At 43.2% G+C, this 20,157-nt stretch overlaps 2 protein-coding genes across 4 annotated transcripts in view; one reads left to right on the top strand and one right to left on the bottom strand.

Annotated features, from left to right (window-relative positions):
• tsen2 (TSEN2 tRNA splicing endonuclease subunit) overlaps nucleotides 1–19,881 on the top strand; it is a 60,258-nt gene extending 40,377 nt beyond the window's left edge. The window contains exons 10-12 of one of the 3 annotated variants that reach the window (XM_031825885.1): nucleotides 7,710–7,799; nucleotides 7,960–8,063; nucleotides 18,599–19,881. In XM_031825885.1, the coding sequence (XP_031681745.1) occupies nucleotides 7,710–7,799; nucleotides 7,960–8,019 (150 nt within the window). In that variant the 3' untranslated portion in view covers nucleotides 8,020–8,063; nucleotides 18,599–19,881. Of the gene's footprint in view, nucleotides 1–7,709; nucleotides 7,800–7,959; nucleotides 9,821–18,598 lie in introns of those variants that run through there. The other 2 variants (XM_020482294.2, XM_020482296.2) reach the window with 2 other exon arrangements.
• On the bottom strand, nucleotides 17,105–18,782 carry mkrn2os.2 (MKRN2 opposite strand, tandem duplicate 2). Its single transcript, XM_031823934.1, has 4 exons — nucleotides 18,577–18,782; nucleotides 18,377–18,426; nucleotides 18,068–18,236; nucleotides 17,105–17,596 (listed from the first exon to the last, which is right to left on the bottom strand). Exons 1-4 carry the CDS (start codon nucleotides 18,780–18,782, stop codon nucleotides 17,356–17,358), a joined length of 666 nt encoding a protein of 221 aa, XP_031679794.1. The 3' UTR covers nucleotides 17,105–17,355.
• Nucleotides 19,882–20,157: the final 276 nt, after the last annotated feature.

Below are 20,157 nucleotides of genomic sequence, written 5' to 3'. Positions count from 1 at the left end.
TTGGTAAATCCGACCACAACTCTATCCTCCTGATTCCTGCTTACAAGCAAAAATTAAAGCAGGAAGCACCAGTGACTCAATCTATTAAAAAAAAGTGGTCAGATGAAGCAGATGCTAAACTACAGGACTGTTTTGCTATCACAGACTGGAACATGTTCCGGGATTCTTCCGATGACATTGAGGAATACACCACATCAGTCACTGGCTTTATCAATAAGTGCATCGAGGACGTCGTCCCCACAGTGAATGTACGTACATACCCCAACCAGAAGCCATGGATTACAGGCAACATTCGCACTGAGCTAAAGGGTAGAGCTGTCGCTTTCAAGGTGCGGGACTCTAACCCGAGGGCAATTTTGGGGCTTCACCATGTTTCATTGAAATGTACAGCTGTGTGTCATCCGCATAGCAGTGAAAGTTAACATTATTTTCGAATGACATCCCCAAGAGGTAAAATATATAGTGAAAACAATAGTGGTCCTAAAACGGAACCTTGAGGAACACCGAAATGTACAGTTGATTTGTCAGAGGACAAACCATTCACAGAGACAAACTGATATCTTTCCGACAGATAAGATCTAAACCAGGCCAGAACTTGTCCGTGTAGACCAATTTGGGTTTCCAATCTCTCCAAAAGAATGTGGTGATCGATGGTATCAAAAGCAGCACTAAGGTCTAGGAACACGAGGACAGATGCAGAGCCTCCGTCTGATGCCATTAAAAGGTCATTTACCACCTTCACAAGTGCAGTCTCAGTGCTATGATGGGGTCTAAAACCAGACTGAAGCATTTCGTATACATTGTTTGTCTTCAGGAAGGCAGTGAGTTGCTGCGCAACAGCCTTTTCTAAAATTTTTGTGAGGAATGGAAGATTCGATATAGGCCAATAGGTTTGGCTTTTTCAAGAGAGGCTTTATTACTGCCACTTTTAGTGAGTTTGGTACACATCCGGTGGATAGAGAGCCATGTATTATGTTCAACATAGGAGGGCCAAGCACAGGAAGCAGCTCTTTCAGTAGTTTAGTTGGAATAGGGTCCAGTATGCAGCTTGAAGGTTTAGAGGCCATGATTATTTTCATCATTGTGTCAAGAGATATAGTGCTAAAACACTTGAGTGTCTCTCTTGATCCTAGGTCCTGGGAGAGTTGTGCAGACTCAGTACAACTGAGCTTTGAAGGAATACGCAGATTAAAGAGGAGTCCGTAATTTGCTTTCTAATAATCATAATCTTTTCCTCAAAGAAGTTCATGAATTTATCACTGCTAAAGTGAAAGCCATCCTCTCTTGGGGAATGCTGCTTTTTAGTTAGCTTTGCGACAGTATCAAAAAGGAATTTTGGATTGTTCTTATTTTCCTCAATTAAGTTAGAAAAATAGGATGATCGAGCAGCAGTAAGGGCTCTTCGGTACTGTCTTTCCAAGCTAGTTGGAAGACTTCCAGTTTGGTGTGGCGCCATTTCCAATTTTCTGGAAGCTTGCTTCAGAGCTCAGGTATTTTCTGTGTACCAGGGAGCTAGTTTCTTATGAGAAATGTTTTTAGTTTTTAGGGGTGCAACTGCATCTAGGGTATTGCGCAAGGTTAAATTGAGTTCCTCAGTTATGTGGTTAACTGATTTTTGGCCTCTGGCATCCTTGGGTAGACAGAGGGAATCTGGAAGGACATCAAGGAATCTTTGTGTTGTCTGTGAATTTATAGCACAACTTTTGATGTTCCTTGGTTGGGGTCTGAGCAGATTATTTGTTGCAATTGCAAACGTAATAAAATGGTGGTCCGATAGTCCAGGATTATGAGGAAAAACATTAAGATCCACAACATTTATTCCATGGGACAAAACTAGGTCCAGAGTATGACTGTGACAGTGAGTGGGTCCAGAGACATGTTGGACAAAACCCACTGAGTCGATGATGGCTCCGAAAGCCTTTTGGAGTGGGTCTGTGGACTTTTCCATGTGAATATTAAAGTCACCAAAGATTAGAATATTATCTGCTATGACTACAAGGTCTGATAGGAATTCAGGGAACTCAATGAGGAACGCTGTATATGGCCCAGGAGGCCTGTAAACAGTAGCTATAAAAAGTGATTGAGTAGGCTGCATAGATTTAATGACTAGAAGCTCAAAAGACAAAAACTTCTTTCTTTTTTTTGTAAATTGAAATTTTCTATCGTAAATGTTAGCAACACCTCCGCCTTTGCGGGATGCACGGGGGATATGGTCACTAATGTAGCCAGGAGGTGAGGCCTCATTTAACACAGTAAATTCATCAGGCTTAAGCCATGTTTCAGTCAGGCCAATCACATCAAGATTATGATCAGTGATTAGTTCATTGACTATAATTGCCTTTGAAGTAAGGGATCTAACATTAAGTAGCCCTATTTTGAGATGTGAGGTATCATGATCTCTTTCGATAATGACAGGAATGGAGGTCTTTATCCTAGTGAGATTGCTAAGGCGAACACCGCCATGTTTAGTTTTGCCCAACCTAGGTCAAGGCACAGACACGGTCTCAATGGTGATAACTGAGCTGACTACACTGACTGTGCTAGTGGCAGACTCCACTATGCTGGCCTGCACCCTATTTCATTGTGGAGCTAGAGGAGTTAGAGCCCTGTCTATGTTGGTAGACTCCTCAGCAGGTCAGGCTTGGTCCTGTTTGTGGGTGAGTCCCAGAAAGAGGGCCAATTATCTACAAATTCTATCTTTTGGGAGGGGCAGAAAACAGTTTTCAACCAGCGATTGAGTTGTGAGACTCTGCTGTAGAGCTCATCACTCCCCCTAACTGGGAGGGGGCCAGAGACAATTACTCAATGCCGACACATCTTTCTAGCTGATTTACACGCAGAAGCTATGTTGCGCTTGGTGATCTCTGACTGTTTCATCCTAACATTGTTGGTGCCGACGTGGATAACAATATCTCTATACTCTCTACACTCGCCAGTTTTAGCTTTAGCCAGCACCATCTTCAGATTAGCCTTAACGTCGGTAGCCCTGCCCCCTGGTAAACAGTGTATGATCGCTGGATGATTCGTTTTAAGTCTAATACTGCAGGTAATGGAGTCGCCAATGACTAGAGTTTTCAATTTGTCAGAGCTAATGGTGGGAAGCTTCGGCGTCTCAGACCCCGTAACGGGAGGAGTAGAGACAAGAGAAGGCTCGGCCTCTGACTCCGACTCGCTGCTTGTTACTGTAATTTAATTATGCCAATGTGCTTTCATCATTTGAAAGCCCTTAATCTATTTTATGAGAATTTCAAAGATTTCTTGTTTGCATAAAATGGACTCAGACCAGTCTTTCAATAATAGGTAATAGAATTTATTCTCGGAGCGCGCTCCCACTTAATCACGTGCAGCAGTTTATATACAGATCATGACGTCATTTCATTGCTTTAACAGAATCCCCTCCTCTCGACCTGGACAAAGTAAGGTGAAAGTTCATTCTAACTTACTAACACACTCCCAGATAACTTTTGACCCCTCAACATTATCGATCACCACTGAACTGACAGTTTCAATTAACAGAGAACCTAGGAATGCACTCACTGCCTTATCTAAAAACCCCAGAGCTACGTTTCTGTAGGGTCAACCATAGGCTAACGACCTTATCTGTTTTCACAGTCCACAACTCATATATGGGGCGGCAGGGTAGCCTAGTGGTTAGAGCGTTGGACTAGTAACCGGAAGGTTGTGAGTTCAAACCCCCGAGCTGACAAGGTACAAATCTGTCGTTCTGCCCCTGAACAGGCAGTTAACCCACTGTTCCCAGGCCATCATTGAAAATAGAATGTGTTCTTAACTGACTTGCCTGGTTAAATAAAGGTAAAAAAAAATAAAAAATGTTAATCAGATATAATAAAACAGAGTATAAGTTTACTTAGTTACAGTTCCATTTAAAATGATTTGTTCAGTCATATTAATCATAATTTCCTAACACTGCTTAATTGGGAAAACCGGTTGAAAGTTTCTGTTGGCTGAATGAGCGACACCGGTTGAGCATTCCTACAGCATTTCCTTCCAGAAACCGTGAGAAAGTTGTCCGGCTGCGGGGACTGTGCCAGGGGATTTATACTACTATCTGTACTTAGTGGTGGCACAGACGCTGTTTCATCCTTTCCTACACTAAAATTACCCTTGCCTAACGATTTGCGTCTGAAGCTGGGCTTGTAGCACAGCTATCCTCGCCGTAAGGCGATCGTTCTCCTGTATATTATGAGTACAGCGACTGCAATTAGAAGGCATCATGTTAATGTTACTACTTAGCTTCGGCTGTTGGAGGTCCTGACGAACCATGTCCAAATAAAGCATCATGTTAATGTTACTACTGGTTGGCTGGTGGAGGTCCTGACGAACCATGTCCAGATAACTTTTTAACTCCGGATGCTTTGATGGAAAAAAAACAAAAATATATTAAAAAGTAAAAACCGTAAAGTTGTCAGGTAGCAAAATAGGTTGGCAACAAAACGCACAGCAACTCGAAAACAAGTCTGAAAGTTGTGACCGGAAATGACATGGTCAAACGGGTGTCTTCACTGACATTTTCAACATGTCCCTGAATGAGTCTGTAATACCCACATGTTTCATGCAGACCACCATAGTCCCTGTGCCCAAGAACACAAAGGAAACCTGCCTAAATGACTACAGACCCGTAGCACTCACGTCCGTAGCCATGAAGGGCTTTGAAAGGTTGGTAATGGCTCACATCACCATTATCCCAGAAACCCTAGACCCACCCCACTACCGCCCAAACAGATCCACAGATGATGCAATCTCTATTGCACTCCACACTGCCCTTTCCCACCTGGACAAAAGGAACACTTATGTGAGAATGCTATTCATTGACTACAGCTCAGCGTTCAACACCATAGTACCCTCAATACTCATCACTAAGCTAAGGCTCCTGGGACTAAACACCTCCCTCTGCAACTGGGTCCTAGACTTCCTGACGGGCAGCCCCCAGGTGGTGAGGGTAGGTAGCAACACATCTGCTCGTGTCACTGGGCAGCTCGCGGCTGGGCTTACCTTTTGTAGTCCATAATAGTTTGCAAGCCCTGCCACATCCGACGAGCGTCAGAGACGGTGTAGTAGGATTCAGTATCAAGGAATATTTCACTTTCTCTGTTCATAGGAGTAACAACATTTGTTTTGGAATTTGTGCATGTGGCAGAAGTAATGCGGTGCTACTTGTTTCGCCATTCCTTTTTTGTCTGTGGAGGAAATGTTGAGTGGCGGACCCTCATTTGCTGCTCTCTCCTTCCGCTGAGGGAGATGCAGGCACCCTCAGCCCAGTAAAATAAAAAGCAAATTATTTACATGTATGCTCACTCAGCTGTGCCTCACAATTAATACAACTGATCTATTACCGGTATGTTCACCTCCAATTTTGAAATATACACTGCTCAAAAAAATAAAGGGAACACTTAAACAACACAATGTAACTCCAAGTCAATCACACTTCTGTGAAATCAAACTGTCCACTTAGGAAGCAACACTGATTGACAATAAATTTCACATGCTGTTGTGCAAATGGAATAGACAACAGGTGGAAATTATAGGCATTTAGCAAGACACCCCCAATAAAGGAGTGGTTCTGCAGTTGGGGACCACAGACCACTTCTCAGTTCCTATGCTTCCTGGCTGATGTTTTGGTTACTTTTGAATGCTGGCGGTGCTTTCACTCTAGTGGTAGCATGAGACGGAGTCTACAACCCACACAAGTGGCTCAGGTAGTGCAGCTCATCCAGGATGGCACATCAATGCGAGCTGTGGCAAGAAGGTTTGCTGTGTCAGCGTAGTGTCCAGAGCATGGAGGCGCTACCAGGAGACAGGCCAGTACATCAGGAGACGTGGAGGAGGCCGTAGGAGGGCAACAACCCAGCAGCAGGACCGCTACCTCCGCCTTTGTGCAAGGGGGAGCAGGAGGAGCACTGCCAGAGCCCTGCAAAATGACCTCTAGCAGGCCACAAATGTGCATGTGTCTGCTCAAACGGTCAGAAACGGTCAGACTCCATGAGGGTGGTATGAGGGCCCGACATCCACAGGTGGGGGTTGGGCTTACAGCCCAACACCGTGCAGGACGTTTGGCATTTGCCAGAGAACACCAAGATTGGGAAATTCGCCACTGGCGCTCTGTGCTCTTCACAGATGAAAGCAGGTTCACACTGAGCACGTGACCGACGTGACAGTCTGGAGATGCCGTGGAGAACGTTCGGCTGCCTGCAACATCCTCCAGCATGACCGGTTTGGCGGTGGGTCAGTCATGGTGTGTGGGGTGGCATTTCTTTGCGGGGCCGCACAGCCCTCCATGTGCTCGCCAGCGGTAGCCTGACTGCCACTAGATACTGAGATGAGATCCTCAGATCCCTTGTGAGACCATATGCTGGTGTGGTTGGCCCTGGGTTCCTCCTAATGCAAGACAATGCTAGACCTCATGTGGCTGGAGTGTGTCAGCAGTTCCTGCAAGAGGAAAGCATTGATGCTATGGACTGGCCCGCCCGTTCCCCAGACCTGAATCCAATTGAGCACATCTGGGACATCATGTCTCGCTCCTTCCACCAACGCCACGTTGCACCACAGACTGTCCAGGAGTTGGTGGATGCTTTAGTCCAGGTCTGGGAGGAGATCAATCAGGAGACCATCCTCCACCTCATCAGGAGCATGCCCAGGCGTTGTAGGGAGGTCATACAGGCAGGTGGAGGCCACACACACTACTGAGCCTCATTTAGACTTGTTTTAAGGACATTACATCAAAGTTGGATCAGCCTGTAGTGTGGTTTTCCACTTTAATTTTGAGTGTGACTCCAAATCCAGACCTCCATGGGTTGATAAATTTGATTTCCATTGATCATTTTTGTGTGATTTTGTTGTCAGCACATTCAACTATGTAAAGAAAAAAGTATTTAATAAGAATATTTCATTCATTCAGATCTAGGATGTGTTATTTTAGTGTTCCCTTTATTTTTTTGAGCAGTGTATATATTTTTTAAATGGCCCGAACAACCATGCATTGGCAGGGCAATTCAAGCAATGCTAATATATTGGGCCTACTGCACAAACCTCATTGATAGGTTAATGTTGCATAGGCTTATTTGAGTTATGATCTTGACTCAGAAAAGGTTGGTGACCACTTTTCGAGAATTTTCCATGTTAACACTATCAATGTTTTCTTTTACTTTGTCAATTGTAATAGAATCAACACAATATTAACCACCGAAACAAAACAAACTATGCAAGAGATCTTGTTGTAGGCAGAACGTATAGGTGTAGGATTCTATTGCATTGACATGCACTACTCAGCCCCTACACAGACCAGTGCGGCATAACCATAACTCATGAGAGAATGCCCTTGTTTAAGATCAAAGGGAGATGTTATGGGATGCATTTTCTCCATTGTTTTTTATGGTAGACCACTCTGGTTGGCCTACATGATGATCAATAGCCACAGTAGCCTATTTGGCCTCTGTTAAAACTGTAACTTAAAGTGGGTACAGCCTTAGTGTTTACAGTAAACGCACGCTGGAAGTTGCACAGAATTTTCACAACGTTCAAGTTTGTGCTCAGCAGATTTGAAATTTGCTCAGTCCCAGGAAATAATTTGAAGGAACATTGAGCACTACATCCAATGGATTTGGATACTGCTTTAGTGCTGATTTCTGCAGTATTAGTAAATATGTGATCAATACATTGTGGATGATTCCTGTCTGTGTGTTGTATTCTAGGACTTGATGCTGTGCTACGTCATCTACCCATCTCACCTGACAGAGGAACATCTCTCCTCTCCAGACTGTCTCTGCAGGGTCACAGTTCAGGTATGACTTCTGCCTAACCCTTTCTCTGTTAACCCTTTCTCTGTTAACCCTTTCTCTGTTAACCCTTTCTCTGTTAACCCTTTCTCTGCCTAACCCTTTCTCTGTTCTTTCTCCTACCTGTAATTTCTCTAACCTCTCTCTCTAATCTGCTGTTCTTTAGGAGATTATTTTAAGCAGATGGATATCATCACGAGAGCGGACAGAGACGGACGACATATGACTTCTTTTTTCGTCTGCTGTGTAAATATACAGCTCCTTCAGAAGGTATTCACACCCTTTGACTTTTTCCACATTTTGTTGTTACAGCCTGAACTTAAAATGGATAACATTTCGATGTTGTGTCCCTGGCCTTAACACAATGCCCCATAATGTCAAAGTTATATTATGTATTTAGAAATGTATACATATTTTTATAAAAATGTGAACTGAAATGTCTTGAGTCAGTAAGTATTTAACCCCTTTGTTATGGCAATCCTAAATCGTTTCAGAAGTACACATTTTGCTTAACAAGTCACATAAGTTGCATGGACTCACTCTGTGTGCAATCATAGTGTTTAACATGATTTATGAATGACTACGTCATCTATGTACCACACACAAAATTATCTGTAAGGTCCCTCAGTCGAGCAGTGAATTTCAAACACAGGTTCAACCACAAAGACCAGGGAGGTTTTTCAATGCCTCGCAAAGAAGGGCACTTATTGGTAGACGTGTAATAAAAAATCAAATAAAAACCAGACACTGAATATCCCTTTGAGCATGGTGAAGTTATTAATTACACTTTGAATGGTGTATCAATACACCCAGTCACTACAAAGATACAGGCATCCTTCCTAACTCCGTTGCCGGAGAGGAAAGAAACCGCTCAGGGATTTGACCATGAGGCCAATGGGGACTTTAAAACGGTTTAATGGCTGTTTGGGGCAAGTCTAACACAACACATCACTGAGTACTACTCTTCATATGTTCATGCATGGTAATGGCTGCATCATGTTATGGTTATGCTTGCCATCGGCAAGGACCAGGGAGTTTTCTAAGGAAAAAATAAACAATAGAGCTAAGTACAGGCAACATCCTAGAGGAAAACCTGGTTCAGTCTGCTTTCTAACAGATACTGAGAGACAAATTCACCTTATAACCTAAAAAGGACAAATATACACTGGAGTTGCTTACCAAGACGACATTGAATGTTCTTGAGTGGCCTAGTTACAGTTTTGACTTAAATCGGCTTGACAATCTATGGCAATGATCAACAACAAACTTGACACAGCTTGAAGAATTCTAAGAAGAATATTGTGCAAATATCGTAACTTTCCAGGTGTGCAAAGCTCTTAGACTTACCCAGAAAGACTCACAGCTGTAATTGCTGCCAATTGTGATTCTAACGTATTCACTCAGGGAGCTGAATACTTATGTAAATTAGATTTCATTTTCAATAAATTGGCAAAAATTTCTAAACATGTTTTCACTTTGTCACTATGGGATATTGTGTGTAGATGGGTGAGAAAATGATTATTGAATTCAGGCGAACACAATAAAATTTGGAATAAATTGAGGGGTATGAATACTTTCTGAAGGCATTCCATCCATTTCAATGATTGGTTTTAGCCATTAACGTCCCTTAACGCTCAAAGACAGATTCAATGGCTGTAGCATAGCGTATTCGACTGAATGATTAGCTAATAAATATTTGAGAAATTATGAATAATAAGCATATGCATTAACCTGATAATAGACTACAATTGATAACATAACTTCAAATACCGATCTAGTAACGTTAAGTATCCTAGGTTAACTTAGCTGACCTTAATTGAGTGAATTCAGCAGAGTTCATGTTACCAAACATGATGATAATAGGCCTGCATTACTGTAGGCAGCTGTTAAATTACACTTTCCATCCTTACCTTGGAAGGTCACGGTCTCTGCGCTGATCGCCTGAGAGTGAGACAACGCTAGCTAGCCAATGGGAGCGTAGTAGAACGCCCCTCTGAATAACGGGGCATGGTTTTGGCTTAACTGTGTTGGGACGCTGGCTATATACATGGGGTACCAGTATCGATGTGCAGGGGTATGAGGTAATTGAGGTAGATGTGTACATCTAACTAGGAATAAAGTGACAGATAGGAAACCGTACCAGCAGCTTATGCCGTAGTCCGTAACCGAAAGCTCACTTCTTTGAATCTCCGAGCCGACTAGGTGAAAAACCTGTCTGTGCCCTTGAGCAAGGTACTTAACCCTAATTGCTCATGTAAGACACTCTGGATAAGAGTGACAAAAAATGTAAAATTAGTCAAAGTTAATTGAAAAAGGATCAATGCAGATAGTCTGGGTAGCTATTGGTTAACTATTTAACTAACTATTTAGCAGTCTTATGGCTTTGGGGTAGAAGCTGTTCAGGGTCCTGTTGGTTCCAGACTTGGTGTGTTTGTACTGCTTGCCGTGCAGTAGCAGAGAGACCAGTCTATGACTTGGGTGGCTGGAGTCTTTGACAATTTTTAGGGCCTTCCTTTGACACCACCTGGTATAGAAGTCCTGAATGTAGAGTCCTTCATGGGTCCATTCCAAAATGGATCTGGGGCTTTCCTGTCTGGAACCAGTGTGCATAAATTAGTTTATATGTTTATTGAGACGGACCTGAGAACAACTAGACCCGTTCCATATAGACCTGGTCGGATCCAGACCAGGGCTGATCCGAATGAGGGAGCAGCAGAAAAGTACAATTTTAAGCTATTTAGTAACCTCAAAGTATTTTTTAAGATGGTCATACCATGGATCATTTGGCTATTGTACAGTGTCTTGCGAAAGTATTCGGCCCCCTTGAACTTTGCGACCTTTTGCCACATTTCAGGCTTCAAACATAAAGATATAAAACTGTATTTTTTTGTGAAGAATCAACAAGTGGGACACAATCATGAAGTGGAACGACATTTATTGGATATTTCAAACTTTTTTAACAAATCAAAAACTGAAAAATTGGGCGTGCTGAATTATTCAGCCCCTTTACTTTCAGTGCAGCAAACTCTCTCCAGAAGTTCAGTGAGGATCTCTGAATGATCCAATGTTGACCTAAATGACTAATGATGATAAATACAAACCACCTGTGTGTAATCAAGTCTCCATATAAATGCACCTGCACTGTGATAGTCTCAGAGGTCCGTTAAAAGCGCAGAGAGCATCATGAAGAACAAGGAACACACCAGGCAGGTTCGAGATACTGTTGTGAAGAAGTTTAAAGCCGGATTTGGATACAACAAGATTTCCCAAGCTTTAAACATCCCAAGGAGCACTGTGCAAGCGATAATATTGAAATGGAAGGAGTATCAGACCACTGCAAATCTACCAAGACCTGGCCGCCCCTCTAAACTTTCAGCTCATACAAGGAGAAGACTGATCAGAGATGCAGCCAAGAGGCCCATGATCACTCTGGATGAACTGCAGAGATCTACAGCTGAGGTGGGAGACTCTGTCCATAGGACAACAATCAGTCGTATATTGCACTTATCTGGCCTTTATGGAAGAGTGGCAAGAAGAAAGCCATTTCTTAAAGATATCCATAAAAAGTGTTGTTTAAAGTTTGCCACAAGCCACCTGGGAGACACACCAAACATGTGGAAGAAGGTGCTCTGGTCAGATGAAACCAAAATTGAACTTTATGGCAACAATGCAAATGTTATGTTTTGGCGTAAAAGCAACACAGCTCATCACCCTGAACACACCATCCCCACTGTCAAACATGGTGGTGGCAGCATCATGGTTTGGGCCTGCTTTTCTTCAACAGGGACAGGGAAGATGGTTAAAATTGATGGGAAGATGGATGGAGCCAAATACAGGACCATTCTGGAAGAAAACCTGATGGAGTCTGCAAAAGACCTGAGACTGGGACTGAGATTTGTCTTCCAACAAGACAATGATCCAAAACATAAAGCAAAATCTACAATGGAATGGTTCAAAAATAAACATATCCAGGTGTTAGAATGGCCAAGTCAAAGTCCAGACCTGAATCCAATCGAGAATCTGTGGAAAGAACTGAAAACTGCTGTTCACAAATGCTCTCCATCCAACCTCACTGAGCTCGAGCTGTTTTGCAAGGAGGAATGGGAAAAAATTTCAGTCTCTCGATGTGCAAAACTGATAGAGACATACCCCAAGCGACTTACAGCTGTAATCGCAGCAAAAGGTGGCGCTACAAAGTATTAACTTAAGGGGGCTGAATAATTTTGCACGCCCAATTTTTCAGTTTTTGATCTGTTAAAAAAGTTTGAAATATCCAATAAATGTCGTTCCACTTCATGATTGTGTCCCACTTGTTGTTGATTCTTCACAAAAAATACAGTTTTATATCTTTATGTTTGAAGCCTGAAATGTGGCAAAAGGTCGCAAAGTTCAAGGGGGCCGAATACTTTCGCAAGGCACTGTATTTGGAATTTTAGGACCCCTGTATAATAAATAAATAAAAATTGATAGAACATTGAATTTAGCCTTTACTACTATAACCAATAGAAACGCATTGAATAACACATTCAGAAATCGCAAAACAGACCTTGTGATTTTTGGGGGGACTAAGGTTTTGAAGTGTGTCCTATATCTAGGAGGTATAAGAAAGCTCAGGAAATATTTTTGTTTTTTGGACATATTTAACCCTCTTTTTTTTTAATGCAAAACTACCTCCATACTTCTATTCATTTTTTAAAACTGGTACCAAGTTACCTTCAGAAGAGTGACTCTTGTGGGGGTCGTAGAGCAACATGGAGGAAGTAAGAACCTCCCCTTTCCATAGTGGGGTTATACACTGCTCAAAAAAATAAAGGGAACACTTAAACAACACAATGTAACTCCAAGTCAATCACACTTCTGTGAAATCAAACTGTCCACTTAGGAAGCAACACTGATTGACAATAAATTTCACATGCTGTTGTGCAAATGGAATAGACAACAGGTGGAAATTATAGGCATTTAGCAAGACACCCCCAATAAAGGAGTGGTTCTGCAGTTGGGGACCACAGACCACTTCTCAGTTCCTATGCTTCCTGGCTGATGTTTTGGTTACTTTTGAATGCTGGCGGTGCTTTCACTCTAGTGGTAGCATGAGACGGAGTCTACAACCCACACAAGTGGCTCAGGTAGTGCAGCTCATCCAGGATGGCACATCAATGCGAGCTGTGGCAAGAAGGTTTGCTGTGTCAGCGTAGTGTCCAGAGCATGGAGGCGCTACCAGGAGACAGGCCAGTACATCAGGAGACGTGGAGGAGGCCGTAGGAGGGCAACAACCCAGCAGCAGGACCGCTACCTCCGCCTTTGTGCAAGGGGGAGCAGGAGGAGCACTGCCAGAGCCCTGCAAAATGACCTCTAGCAGGCCACAAATGTGCATGTGTCTGCTCAAACGGTCAGAAACGGTCAGACTCCATGAGGGTGGTATGAGGGCCCGACGTCCACAGGTGGGGGTTGGGCTTACAGCCCAACACCGTGCAGGACGTTTGGCATTTGCCAGAGAACACCAAGATTGGGAAATTCGCCACTGGCGCTCTGTGCTCTTCACAGATGAAAGCAGGTTCACACTGAGCACGTGACCGACGTGACAGTCTGGAGATGCCGTGGAGAACGTTCGGCTGCCTGCAACATCCTCCAGCATGACCGGTTTGGCGGTGGGTCAGTCATGGTGTGGGGTGGCATTTCTTTGGGGGGGCCGCACAGCCCTCCATGTGCTCGCCAGCGGTAGCCTGACTACCATTAGATACTGAGATGAGACCATATGCTGGTGCGGTTGGCCCTGGGTTCCTCCTAATGCAAGACAATGCTAGACCTCATGTGGCTGGAGTGTGTCAGCAGTTCCTGCAAGAGGAAGGCATTGATGCTATGGACTGGCCCGTACATTCCCCAGACCCGAATCCAATTGAGCACCTCTGGGACATCATGTCTCGCGTCATCCACTAACGCCACGTTGCACCACAGACTGTTGCACCACCTCATCAGGAGCATGCCCAGGCGTTGTAGGGAGGTCATACAGGCACGTGGAGGCCACACACACTACTGAGCCTCATTTTGACTTGTTTTAAGGACATTACATCAAAGTTGGATCAGCTGGATCAGCCTGTAGTGTGGTTTTCCACTTTAATTTTGAGTGTGACTCCAAATCCAGACCTCCATGTGTTGATAAATTTGATTTCCATTGATAATTTTTGTGTGATTTTGTTGTCAGCACATTCAACTATGTAAAGAAAAAAGTATTTAATAAGAATATTTCATTCATTCAGATCTAGGATGTGTTATTTTAGTGTTCCCTTCATTTTTTTGAGCAGTGTATTATACTGAACAAAAATATAAATGTAAGGTGCTGGTACCATGTTTCATGAGCTGATATAAAAGATCCCAAAAATGTTCCATAAGCACAAAAAGCTGTGCAGTTTTGTCAAACGACACAATGCCACAGATGTCTCAAGCGTGCAATTGTCATGCTGACTGCAGGAATGTCAACCAGAGCTGTTGCCATAGAATTGAATGTTAATTTCTCTACCATAAGCTACCTCTGACATTATTTTAGAGAACTTGTCAGTACGTTCAACAGGCATCACAACCGCAGACCGCGTGTAATCACGCCGGCCCAGGACCTCCACATCTGGCTTCTTCACCTGCAGGATCGTCTGGGACAAGCCACCCGAACAGCTGATGAAACTGCGTGAGCGTCTGGGACAAGCCACCCGAACAGCTGATGAAACTGCGTGAGCGTCTGGGACAAGCCACCCGGACAGCTGATGAAACTGTGGGTTTGCACAACCATAGAATTTCTGCACAAACTGTCAGAAACAGTCTCAGGGAAGCTCATTTTTAGTTATTTTTATTTAACCAGGTAGGTTAGTTGAGAACAAGGTCTCATTTACAACTGCGACCTGGCCAAGATAAAGCAAAGCAGTGAAAACAAAAACAACACAGAGTTACACATAAACAAACATACAGTCAATAACACAATAGAAACATCTGTATACAGTGTGTGCAAATGAAGTAAGGAGGTAAGGCAGTATATAGGCCATAGTGGCGAAGTAATTACAATTTAGCAATTAACACTGGAGTGATAAATGTGCAGATGAGGATGTGCAAGTAGAGATACTGGTGTGCAAAAGAGCAGAAAAACAAATATGGGGATGAAGTTTGTAGTTGGATGGGCTATTTACAGATGAGCTGTGTACAGATGGACTTATGTATCTGCGTGCTCGCCATCCTCACCAGGGTCTTGATCTGACTACAGTGGGTAAATGCTCATGTTCGATTGCCACTGGCACGCTGGAGTAGTGTGCTCTTGAAATCCCAGTTTCAACTGTACCAGGCAGATGGAGTGTATGGCTTCATGTGGGCGAGCGGTTGCTGATGTCAACGTTGTGAACAGAGCGCCCCATGGTTTCGGGGGGGTTAGGGTATGGGCAGGCATAAGCTATGGACAAAGAACACAATTGCATTTTATCAATTGAAATGTTAATGCACAGAGATACCGTGATGAGATCCCCAGGCCCATTGTTGTACCATTCATCTGCCGCCATCACCTCATGTTTCAGCATGATAATGCATGACCCATGTCTCAAGGATCTGTACACAATTCCTGGAAGCTGAAAATGTCCCAGTTCTTCCATGGCCTGCATATTCACCAGACCACATTGAGGGATACTCTGGCTTGACGTGTACTACAGCTTGTTCCAGTTCCCACCAACATCCAGCAACTTCGCACAGCCATTGAAGAGGAGTGGGACAACATTACACAGGCCACAATCAACAGCCTGATTAACTCTATACGAAGGAGATGTCGCACTGCATGAGGCAAATGGTGGTCACACCAGATACTAACTGGTTTTCTGATCAACACCCCTACTTTTTTTTAAGGTATCTGTGACCAACAGATACAGTGTAAGTCGGAAGTCTACATACACCTTAGCCAAATATATTTCAACTCCGTTTTTCACATTTCCTGACATTTAATCCTAGTAAAAATTCCCTGTCTTAGGTCAGTTAGGATCACCACTTAATTTTAAGAATGTGAAATGTCAGAATAATAGTAACGAGAGTGATTTATTTCAGCTTTTATTTTTTTCATCACATTCCCAGTGGGTCAGACGTTTACATACACCAAATTATTATTTGGTAGCATTGTCTTTAAATTGTTTAACTTGGGTCAAATGTTTCAGGTAGCCTTCCGCAAGCTTCCCACAATAATTTGGGTGAATTTTGGCCCATTCCTCCTGTCAGAGCTGGTGTAACTGAATCAGGTTTGTAGGCCTCTTTGCTCGCACACACTTTCAGTTCTGCCTAAAAATTATCTATGGGATTGAGGTCAGGGCTTTGTGATGGCCACTCCAATACCTTGACATTGTTGTCCTTAAGCCATTTTGCCACAAGTTTGGAAGTATGCTTGAGGTCATTGTCCATTTGGAAGACCCATTTGCGACCAAGCTTTAACTTCCTGACTGATGTCTTGAGATGTTGCTTCAAAATATCCACATCATTTTCCTACCTCATGATGCCATCTATTTTGTGAAGTGCACCAGTCCCTCCTGCAGCAAAGCACCCCAACAACATGATGCTGCCACCCCCGTGCATCACATTTGGGATGGTGTTCTACGGCTTGCAAGCATCCCACTTTTTCCTCCAAACATAACGATTGTCATTATGGCCAAACAGTTCTATTTTTTTTTCATCAGACCAGAGGACAGTTCTCCAAAAAGTACGATCTTTGTCCCTATGTGCAGTTGCAAACCGTAGTCTGGCTTTTTCATGGCGGTTTTGGAGCGGCCTTTCAGGTTAATCTCTAGGAGACCGAACGCGTCTCCCTCCTGAGCGGTATGATGGCTGCGTGGTCCCATGGTGTTTATACTTGCATACTATTGTTTGTTCAGATGAACGTGGTACCTTCAGGTGTTTAGAAATTGCTCCAAAGGATGAACCAGACTTGTGGAGCTCTACCATTTTGTTTTCTGAGGTCTTGGCTGATTTCCTTTGATTTTCCCATGTCAAGCAAAGAGGCACTGAATTTGAAGCCTTTGAAATATATCCACAGGTACACCTCCAATTGACTCAGATGATGTCAATTAGCCTATCAGAAGCTTCTAAAGCCATGACATAATTTTCTGGAATTTTTCAAACTGTTTAAAGGCACAGTCAACTTAGTGTATGTAAACTTCTAGCCCACTGGAATTGTGATACAGTGAATTATAAGTGAAATACTCTGTCTGTAAACAATTGTTGAAAAAATTACTCGTGTCATGCACAAAGTAGATGTCTTAACTGACTTACCAAAACTATAGTTTGTTAACAAGAAATTCGTGGAGTGGTTGAAAAACAAACAAGTTTTGATCACTCCAACCTAAGTGAATGTAATGTAAACCTACTGTACATATCTGTATGCACAGATATGTTGTGATAACCAGTTGTGATAACCATGTGGGAAAGGGCAGTGTGGAGTGCAATAGAGATTGCATCATCTATGGATCCAGGGTTTCTGGGATGATGGTCATTTTAACTCATGTTCTGTGTAGCACTGTGGCTGCCTCAGTCTCTGTCCTCTTGTATTAACCAGTCAAGCCTTCTCTCCTCCTCTTTCTTCCTCCATCACTCTAACAGGACTGTCCGCTATATAGAAGTAGTTCTGTGATATCTCCCTGCACATTGTGGTGTATTTACAGGCTCTCTTGATCTTGGGCAGGACAAAGCTCTGAGTGAACTGGTCTTTGGTCAGAGAGCCTTTCCCCTGTGTTGCTAGCACACGGTTTAGAAACATCAGAGTGTAGTTGTAGCAGTTGTGCGTCTCCTTATTAAACCTACAAGACCAGAAGATAAACATGTTTATTACAGTACCTTTACCTCAATGCTAAAACAACTGTTCCTCTGTCAGTAATACATTAATAGAGACTTTAACAACTGTTCCTCTGTCAGTAATACAGTAATAGAGACTTTAACAACTGTTCCTCTGTCAGTAATAAAGTAATATACTTTAACAACTGTTCCTCTGTCAGTAATACAGTAATAGAGACTTTAACAACTGTTCCTCTGTCAGTAATACAGTAATAGACTTTAACAACTGTTCCTCTGTCAGTAATACAGTAATAGACTAACAACTTCCTCTGTCAGTAATACAGTAATAGAGACTTTAACAACTGTTCCTCTGTCAGTAATACAGTAATAGACTTTAACAACTGTTCCTCTGTCAGTAATACAGTAATAGACTTTAACAACTGTTCCTCTGTCAGCAATACAGTAATAGGATCTTAAAGTTCAATACTAAGGTGCACCTTTTGTATGCTGGGTCCCACATCTCGGCATCTGAGAACTTGTTGAGGTATTGGTCCCACTGGTTGAGAAGGTTAAACATGTCTGGTTGGATCAGGGGAATACTGATACACATCTCCCAGCCTCGCTGGTCCTGCCGGACCCCTGGCTTAGTGTAGTTGAACACCACTCCTATAGAACAAACACATTGACTGTCAGTATTAGGCTTATCCAGTTTTAGTCCTAATGACATTTTGATGTCAGTAATGTTAACTTTCCATTGAGTAAATTGTGAAGGGAAATTGTAGCATGGGTGAAAAAACGGAACCTACCATTAGTGTCTGTGATCCCAGTGTGTAGGTCTGAGCCGCCATCAAACTCCCTAAACACAGCAATCTACATTCAATCAATCTATGATGTGTGTAACAGCTGTCCGTGCATTGAGTTTGTGTTCATTCAATGTGTGGCGAAACAGAACATCTGCTAAGAACCACTTGTTGCCTTTTACACCAACACAGTAGTCATTGGTTACCTGAGGTTGTTTTCCTCAGCAGGTGCGACCAGGAAGCAGCATGGGGTCTTGTGTCCGTTAGAAAAAGGGTTGGGGATACGGATAGGAGCCTCCTCCAGCCTGCCACTGCTGAAGCTCACTCCACACTCTGGACATTTCTCTGGAATGAAGAAACAGAAGATGTCCTTCTGACAGTGGCTGAACTTAATCACACTCTTTTCCTCCATGGAAACAGATGGAATAGAACTTCCCTACTAGGTTGCTAACTAAGTTCCCTACCCAGTCATAGGGCTTCACACTAACACCCTAGCAGGACAGCAGGGTAATTTAACCTATCTGGTCTGTGACGCTCCACTCACACAACCTTCTCATTTGTCACTAACTGTCTGGGGCCTATCAGGTTGCAACTATACTGTCCCCATGCTCTTCTGTTCAGCAGTCCTGTTTTTTGCTCATTCCTTAGTTCACTGTAAAGGGTTATAGTCAGTCCTATTCTGTCTAGGTGGTACACTGTAAAGGGTTAGGATCAGTCCTATACTGTCTAGGTAGTTTACTGTAAAGGGTCAGTCCTATACTGTCTAGGTAGTTCACTGTAAAGGGTCAGTCCTATACGGTCTAGGTAGTTCACTGTAAAGGGTTAGGGTCAGTCCTATACTGTCGAGGTAGTTCACTGTAAAGCGTTAGGGTCAGTCCTATACTGTCGAGGTAGTTCACTGTAAAGGGTCAGTCCTATACTGTCTAGGTGGTTCACTGTAAAGGGTCAATCCTATACTGTCGAGGTAGTTCACTGTAAAGGGTCAATCCTATACTGTCGAGGTAGTTCACTGTAAAGGGTCAGTCCTATACTGTCTAGGTAGTTCACTGTAAAGGGTCAGTCCTATACTGTCTAGGTAGTTCACTGTAAAGGGTCAGTCCTATACTGTCTAGGTAGTTCACTGTAAAGGGTCAGTCCTATACTGTCTAGGTAGTTCACTGTAAAGGCAGTCCTATACTGTCTAGGTAGTTCACTGTAAAGGCAGTCCTATACTGTCTAGGTAGTTCACTGTAAAGGGTCAGTCCTATACTGTCGAGGTAGTTCACTGTAAAGGCAGTCCTATACTGTCTAGGTAGTTCACTGTAAAGGCAGTCCTATACTGTCTAGGTAGTTCACTGTAAAGGGTCAGTCCTATACTGTCTAGGTATGATCGTCTATGAAAAGCAAACTGACGTTTCCTCTCTAGGTGCTAACTTGTTGCACCCTTGACAACTACTGTGATTATTATTATTTGGCGGTCATTTATGAACATTTGAACATCTTGGCCATGTTCTGTTATAATCTCCACCTGGCACAGCCAGAAGAGGACTGGCCACCCCTCATAGCCTGATTCCTCTCTAGGTTTATAATCTCCACCTGGCACAGCCAGAAGAGGACTGGCCACCCCTCATAGCCTGGTTCCTCTCTAGGTTTCTTCCTAGATTCTGGCCTTTCTAGGGAGTTTTTCCTAGCCACCGTGCTTCTACACCTGCATTGCTTGCTGTTTGGGGTTTTAGGCTGGGTTTCTGTACAGCACTTTGAGATATCAGCTGATGTAAGAAGGGCTATATAAAAACATTTGATTTGAT

Source organism: Oncorhynchus kisutch, linkage group LG5 (genome assembly GCF_002021735.2).
Source record: "Oncorhynchus kisutch isolate 150728-3 linkage group LG5, Okis_V2, whole genome shotgun sequence".
Taxonomy (NCBI): Eukaryota; Metazoa; Chordata; class Actinopteri; order Salmoniformes; family Salmonidae; genus Oncorhynchus; species Oncorhynchus kisutch.
This window is presented reverse-complemented; position numbering and strand designations above follow the sequence as displayed.